An 8,670-nucleotide genomic window follows, 5' to 3' on the forward strand; every position below is an offset into this window, starting at 1 on the left:
CGTGAGATTCCGTATCTATGCCCTTGAACGCTACAATCCGGTGATACAGTAGCAAAAGAGTTGTTTCGTTAGAACTTAGTCACGATCTCGAGGGCATATATAGAACGTTTGTCGTGTCCAATAGCCTGTGAGGGTCCGTTGTATACGGATAACGACTTACAAATATACTCAACTGAGGTATAGCTGAGACGAACGTCCTGATCGAGTGACTGACTTCTTGACTAGCAGTTCAACAGACGACCATTTGCTTTTTCCAGATATATTGCACGGATAAATCCAACAGTAGGTTTTGTATTACACGTAAGTCTCACATTCTCAATCAATCTAATATACGATAAGCGCTGGGTTTTATACCAACGGCGAATATAAGTCCCGTGACGTGGTAATATTCCACAACGGATAGGAGAGATGGAGAGCAGGGCGCTGCACCATATTTTGGAAATCTAAAAAGAGGACACTTTTTCAAAATTTTCAAACTTGCAAAACCGGAGGAAAATCCTCAAAATGGTAAATTTTTTCCACCTCGTGATCGGTTGTCCAAAAAAGGTCATATTTCCGGCCCAGCTCCCGAAATACCAGCCGGAGCGTTATTTTGGTGCCAATCTACTGTATTCAAGTCGATATTGCCATACATTTAACCATAATTTTCCAAAAGAGGACAAAATCTCAAAAAGAGGACACTTGGGCGTCCTCCGAGGACACTTTAAAAAAAAGGACAAATCCTCTTAAAAGAGGACTAATGGTAGCCCTAATTATAACCCATATAAATGTATTGCATTTTACATTTTATGTTTATTGCATAACTCGTTCTAAAATCACAAGCAGTCCAAAGTAAATCAATAGACTCCAAATAAACATTTGCACAGCTTCTTTAATTGATATAAACTGATATTCCTTCTGCAAGACAAATAAAGTTCGATTAATCATGAATACTCGAGCAACAGTCAGCAAACGTAAGCTCCAATCTACTCTGGTCATTCTTGAGAATATAGACTAACTAATTTCAAAAATTACCTCGCGGGCCACATGTGCGGGCCCCTGGCATAGACTGTCAAAACTGCAAATTGAGCCATGCGGAAGGTGTAGAGAGCTTGATTCAAATTGATGCTTCCCAACTGGTATCAATTTTCGATAGAAGAAGCGTTCGTCCTCATCGCGCGATGCAAATGATAGGCCAAGGTGGTGTCTGATCTTAAAGACTACTCCAAGTCGTTTCGATACCTTCCTATCTTTTCATTATATCGAAGTTTTGTGGTGTTTCAAAATGATGAAAATAATAGTTAACTGATACTGATACTGATACTAATACGATACTATAATCCTTTGTTTACTTGAACATCCCGTTTAGAAAACATTATGGCATGGCGCCCCCTCCCATATTTTAAGCACCATAGTTTAGTCGAGGAGCAATACGGCGAAATAGTATCGGATACGGTGTTAACATTTTTGCGCGATTATAGTATACGTAAATAAAAAATATGGTGGATCGTAAAAATGCCATATAGTATATCGTTATTTTCGAAAAATAGAGGCATTTCTACACTTGCTTTTATACTTCAGCATGTATGATCTCCAGACAAAAGAACTGAAACTAATTAAAACTCAGACTATGATACTGGTAATTGTGAGAGAAAGCGGAAATATATTTCATGTCTTTTGTCCAGAAAATTTCAACGGTTTTCTGCTAAACAGGTCCAACGCTAAAATAATTCAGAGCTCACTTTTCCAGATTAGGACACGCCATGGGCTGCTATGGATCACGATATGATAATAATAATAATAATAATATAATAATTTATAGAGCACCGAATATAACAATATATCAATAGGGCGCTGTACATAAAAGGCAATAAAATATAAAAGTAAACGATATGTATAAAAGACGGAGTGCATAGTTGTAGGGCGGAATGAACACTAGCCTACTCTAGTTCGAACGCTCGAGTGAATAAACCGGTCTTGATTTTGCGTTTGAAAACATATAGCGAGTCACATAGTCTGATAAAAAAATGGAAGATTGTTCCACAGAATGGCGGCCGAGGAAGAAAAGGTTCTCTCGCCGTGGGTCGATGTTCTGACTCTATAAGGAACTGACAAGAGTTTTTGCGACTGGGAACGTAGCGCTCTTCCGGGATTATACATTGACTTGACACTAGCTCACGAAGATACGCTGGTGCACTTCCCTCCATGCATTTGAAGACGTACAGAAGAAGCTTGTATTCAGACCTAAATTTCACGGGTAACCAATGAAGGGATCTAAGAATCGGCGCTACGTGATCACGCTTCCTTGATCGAGTTACCAAACGAGCAGCGATGTTTTGGATCTTTTGTAGCTTGTCGATGCAATTTTGGTTAACCCCGGCCGTAAAGCAGAGCATTTCCATAGTCAAGCCGTGATATCACCAGCGACAGTATTATGGCTTTGCATGCATCCTCAGATAGGTAGGCTAGTTCCTGATTCGACTGATCTTGTGGATATACATGAAACAGATCTTTGATGTATAGTCGATATGTTTTTCCATTGAGAGCATGCCGTCAAAGGTAATTGCTTGTTTGCGAAATGATAGTTTCAAACGTTTCAAACAGATGTAGCAGATCCCACAAAACCAACCATCACCCAACATTGTTCCGTGAGTCCGTCGTTCTGTTCGCACAACTCGGTTGTTACCATGCAGGTATATATCTAACAGTGTTGGGATGACTCGAGTCAGACTCGAGTTACCTTTTTCATGTGACTTGACTTGACTCGAGTCACTTTGCTAAAATGAATTGACATGACTTGACTCAGCATATCAGAAATGTGGATTGACTCGTGACTCGCAGCAAAATTCACGAGTCAATTTCAAGTCATCAAGTAATCGGCGTCGATAAAAATCTGTATCTTGCATATGTTAGAATTGTTAGCCAAACGCTGGTGTCACCGATGAGAGCGACCAATCATTCTATGATCGTGCGTTTTACTGAGCCTCCATTGTTTTCTCACAAATATATTGACCGCAAACGAAGTGATCGAATCTTACAGCCTACGTTGTCGTAAACTAATAGTAAAGTAATTTAATACTAAAATGTCTATTTCCGTTTTCACCTTCACCAAACCTCTTGTTTTATTGAAATTGAATTCGAATATAGTTTATATAGTTCTCAACAGGGATATATAGAACTCAACCATTGGCGCAGACTTCGATTGTATATCAATTTGTAAATGGGTAATGTATTGCATCATATCAATTCGTTTCTTTATTCTTTACTTTGGCCAGTAACTTTTATTATTATGTATAAAAACATTTAGTGGTGCTTTTCGCATCGAAGGCTTTTTGCACCACGGCGATTTAGACATTTTGATCAAAATGATAGCATGAAATGTCACGAAAATACAAGATGAGTACGTAGCTAAATGCGACGCTTTGTAACGAAACTGAAGCTATACAATTACTTACGTAGTTTAACAGACCTACGTATATGTGAGCGATACTGCGCCTTCTTGCGTCTATATTTAACTCCATATTCGTTCATCGGTTCAGAATCGATGATCAATCAATCTGTATTTCAGACAGCTAGCAAAATGAAATAACGTAATCATGCGTCATACTTCGAAAAGGCAAGTTGACCTGAATTGTGACTTGACTCGAGTCACCTCCAAAAATCGAATGACTTGACTTGACTCGTGACTCGAAGGCAGTGACTTGATCCCAACACTCATATCTAGGTATTGGTATCCCTGATCTATCACTCTTGCAATCAGATCAATTAAACCCGGTATATAATAATAACCATGCGGTTTTACAATTATGCCTACGTTCTGTCTGAAATTCTCAATCATTGCCAAGCTTACAACGTCATATTTAAAATATCAAATTTATTATTGGCTTCTACGAAATATTGGAAACAGTGTTGTGTGCAAATGCTGAGAGCTATTATGTGCAAATACAAAATTCTTCAGTTTGCAGAATGCATCGGAAGTGCCACACAGATATACACTACTGATTATACAAACTATATGAATTTGTCAACAAGGGTATAACTCGATATATTTATATATATATCACCCTAATGTTTCATAAAATGTCACTAACAACGTCATATAAACGATTGTAGGCTCGGTAACACGTGACGTCCAGTGCACATAAGAAGAAAAACGCCAATACAAGCCTACACGATTTTCTAGAGAAGTACAGAATGGAATATACGCATCCGCATTCAAGATATTCCTGACCAGCTAGCTTTGATTGGGGCAGTAATCACTCGGACGCAATTTTAAGGAATTATTCAGTTACGTTACAATCAAGTTCTAGGAATGCGGATCTGTAAAACATCAAAAAGAATAGGCATATTGCCGACAACGCCGTGTATATACGTATATGAACCTACGAAACGTCTACAAATTATGCCGCCCGACTTCGACACTTAGTATCCGAAAATCCGATAGGGAACGGCAGTATGCTACCCAAGTAAACAATATATTATATCTGGGATAATTGATATTTGAGTGATGATACGCCATCGAATGGTCAGAACAAATGCCCGACTCCGTTATTTCCTGCTGTATGGTTGTCGACGTCTTATCTCTTGAGCTAGCTGGTCTTTCATGGTAGTAACCTGAAAGGCATCACCACAGTCAAACTAGTCAGCGTTATTACTCAGGTAAAATTTAAAATAGCGCTATAAATTTGTACTCAATTACAAGCTGAAGTAGCGATTTCAGGGACATGTCAACACTACTTGAAGTAGGAAGTGAAAGGCACGAAAAGTACTCAATTAAGTAATTTAGAAAGTAGATTTGGTCGGGATGTCGCACAATTTGATGAGCGGGCTGGCTTCGAAATTGCAGGGTGCATCTTCTTGGGTCTTGACTAACTCGAACTGACCAATCACACTACAAAGGATCACTTTTCGAAAATATATCCCATTAACGTAATACAAGGGCTTTTCGCCTAATGGTCATGACAATTTCACGCAAATAAGCGATGCACGCGTAAAGCAAAATCCTAATTGCAAAAAGTAAGTAGTTTTGACTGAAAACTGCCAAGTAGAAGTAGTTTAAAAATAAAACCACTTGAGCAGCTACGGTCAGTATAGGAAAACTCTATTTAAGCCCTCGGAAAAAGCAGAATAATTTCAGTAGTGAACCCCTCTGGGCGTCACATGGATTCATAGTGAGCGATGGTCGGATAACGGATCGCTTAACGAAAGCCCACCTGTTCTTCAAGACCTTTGACCCTCTGCCTGTGCGCCCGTTCCCTCGCTTCCAGGGTACGTTCGGCTTGAATTTGCGCTGTTCTTAATCGCTCCACCTCGATTTCCGACTCTTGCCGGTGACGGGTCGTGATTTCGATTAATCTGGACGCGTGCGATTGTTCCGTGTCCGCGAGTTGCGCTTGCAGAGCCTTGGAATCGGTGGTTAATTTTAGAATTCCGGTGCGGTACGTAAGTGAGATAAGAACCTGTATCGTTTTTTCCGAGTCGTCCAATTCGGATTCCAAATTTTGGATCCAACGGTCGAGCTGGCCGCGAAATTCTGTGAGTCTCACAGCTTCCTCTTCGGTTTTCAAGCGGCCGCGTTCAACCTGCATAATGGACAGAGTTGGTCATGTGACCAATCTCAATGAGTTGTCTATAGGTTTGGTGCATTTCCGTCCTGATTTAGCTTATTTGTTGGAACACTCATTCAATCGCAAAAAAATGATCGGTAAGAGGAAAATATTGTACGAAGTGCGACGGTAGGGTCCACTACAAAATTCTCGGATTCGTGAATTTGGGAGACATATATTTTGCATTTTATGTGTCCGGGAAAATTTCAAATTCGGTTAAGCATGTAGTGTAGATATAGTGCTTGGTTTCAGCTAGTGTGACCGTCGAAAGTAGGAATATATAATGCAAAAATATATACCTCCTCCAAAGTCTTTTTCAAAACCGAATGTTCTTTCTCTATTTTCACTACTCTTCTCTCGGCTACAAACTTTTCCGCGCCGAGCTGCGCGATCGCTAAATGTAGCCCAGTGATTCTCTCCTGGAGTACGTTCGTCTCATCTTGCATTTTTTCAATTATCTCGTTTGGGTAGGTCTCGGCCTTATAAGCAGATTTTATTTGGTTCGCTAATTCAGCCTTGCTAATGTCGTCCCCTCCTTTGACGAGAGTCAACTCTTTTACACGTTGCTGTAGCATATTATTTTTCTCATTCACATTGGCCACGACCTGCATGACGTCCTCGAGGCGTTCCTGCAGTACACGTTGTTCATGTTCGCTAACGGTGAGAAGTTTCTGTAAGTGCGCGACCTTGTCTAGGATGTTGCTCGTGGTGTTGTCCTCCTCTGACATTGTGAGCGATAGAGACTGAACCTGTGGCGGAACGAATGTATTTTCGGATTTTTTTCGAGTAGGCTACATATAGTAAACTATTGATTATCTTCGATTAACGCCCCGAAGCCTATAAAGACCGCAGCGCAATGATCTCCCTATCCATTGGCGTATCCTGCTATTGCTGCAAGAACACTTTACTGATATTGGCATAACAATTCTCGTTGGCTTGACAAGGGGGTGATAAGAGAATACAGGCTGCTACGATTCCAGGGCGCAAATACAATTGTTTCGAACAAAGACAACAAAGGTGCAGGTCACACCGTCTCGTATTGGTACTACAGCTGTTGAAACTCAGTACTTTTATAATGTTTCCGTATCTGGTTCTTAGTCTCGGTGTCTTATTGCAGTTCCTACTTCTCGGCTTCACGCCTCGCCACCATAGTTCTTTCTGTTCCAAATTGGGGCTATTCAAAGCTTCCACCTTTTCGGCTTGTAGCCTGAGTCGGCTGGTTTCCCGAATAAAGAGAAAAAATTATGATGCATAGTATTTTCATCAAGTGCATTGAAGGCGACGCGAATACAACAAAAAGTGGTATGGGACATTTTCATCGTTTACCGGAGTTACTGGAGTGGAGTGCATTTCATTATTTTCGCACCAATAATTATTATTGCATACTCAGAGAACCGCACGGAAAATCATTATTACATTAATTTATCATCACCGTCAGAGGATTACTTCCTACACGGCACTGTTGCAGTTAGGGTTGCATTTAAAACAAATATCATTTTAAAACGAACATGTTTAAAACAAGGCCCTTGTTTAAAACACGTTTTCTATTGTTTTTTCTGTGTGTGTTTTTTAGCCATGACGTCACACATATTTAATGGTGACGTCACAGTGGAAAAACACATTTTTTTTAAAACGCATTTGTTTAAAACACTGTATAAAACATGTTTTAAAAAAACTGTTTCAAAACACCGTTTGTTTTGAATGCAACCCTAGTTGTAGTATAGTTAGGGTTGTGTTTAAAACAAGAATAAATTTAAAACAAATATGTTTAAAACAAGGCCCTTGTGTAAAACATGTTTTTTTTCTAAGGCATAACGTCATGCATATTCAATTGTTACGTCATAGTGGATTGATATTCACGATTGAAAATACAGGGTAAATATAGCGCCTTTGACGAAATAGGCTTTCAACCCCTGCCGTATACGGACCTAAATTATCTTTAACCAGGACTAAATCGTCTTGCAGCATTTTTACGGTCGGCGGTCATTATCATCAGAACATTCATTCCGTAACAATGATCTATATCAGTGGTTCCCAACCTTTTTCGACCCATCGCCCCCTTTTCAAGGTCAACACACACCGATCATCGCCCCCCAAATTTTGTGTACCGAAAATTGGGCATACAAACTGTAATCGCCGGCGGATTGACTAAAAAAAAAAAAAGTCAAATTTTCTGCTCGATGTCTAATTTGACACACTTTTGTAACTAAATTTCCGTGGGTTGACTAAAAAAAAAAAAAAAAAAAAGGTCAGCCGTTTTGACGCGTCATCGCCCCCCCCTGTCGTCCCCTTTGTCCATTTTCGCCCCCCTAGACCGCCAAATCGCCCACGTTGGGAACCACTGATCTATATCTACGTACTCTAGCTGTTGAACTGATTATTTCGAGGGTTCCACTTCCAACCATCCCATATCGTATACGTCGGCTGTGTAGGGTGGTAATATCAGATCCTGACTGGATACGTCTTCAGTTTCATCGTGAACAATGAATATGATAATTGATAATAAGTTATGTATATATATAATCACACAGATACTCATCATTCAGTAATCAAAGTAATAATTTATGGGGCATAAAATGAAGAAAAAACTGATGTCACCATCGTATACCATCGTAAAAGGTATAATATCAAAGGGTTCGAAAACTACCCAAGAGTAGGGATAGCCGGATCTCTAAATATACCTGCCCGAAAGCAAGTTTGTATTAGTATAAATATGTAATGTGTGCCGGTACCCTCATTTCAGATTTTGCAGCTGAATATATCAACAGAATGATTTCCGTAAAATTAAAATGTGGCTGTTTGGGGGTCCCATGTCGCCTAATTCATTTTCAAACCTCCAAAGATATTCGCGAACCACATGTTCGATACTCCCGGATGTAGCAGATCCCACAAAATCAACCATCACCCAACATTGTTCCGTGAGTCGGTTGTTCTGTTCGCACAAATCGGTTGTCACCATGCAGGTATATATCTCGGTATCCCTAATCTGTCACTCTTGCAATCAGATCAATTAAACCCGGTATATAATAATAACCATGCGGTTTTACAATTATGCCTACGTTCTGTCTGAAATTCTCAATCATTG

At 39.8% G+C, this 8,670-nt stretch overlaps 1 protein-coding gene across 1 annotated transcript; it reads right to left on the reverse strand.

The window, feature by feature from the left end:
- Positions 1-3,836: 3,836 nt before the first annotated feature.
- Positions 3,837-6,480, reverse strand: LOC145450753 (uncharacterized). The gene is made up of 4 exons (XM_080329263.1): positions 5,885-6,480; positions 5,439-5,561; positions 5,193-5,381; positions 3,837-4,593 (listed from the first exon to the last, which is right to left on the reverse strand). Exons 1-4 carry the CDS (start codon positions 6,311-6,313, stop codon positions 4,528-4,530), a joined length of 807 nt encoding a protein of 268 aa, XP_080185389.1. The 5' UTR covers positions 6,314-6,480; the 3' UTR covers positions 3,837-4,527.
- Between the last annotated feature and the right edge of the window lie 2,190 nt (positions 6,481-8,670).

This window comes from Botryllus schlosseri, chromosome 11, assembly GCF_051294905.1.
Source record: "Botryllus schlosseri isolate E-star chromosome 11, Bs_hap1, whole genome shotgun sequence".
Classification (NCBI taxonomy): Eukaryota; Metazoa; Chordata; class Ascidiacea; order Stolidobranchia; family Styelidae; genus Botryllus; species Botryllus schlosseri.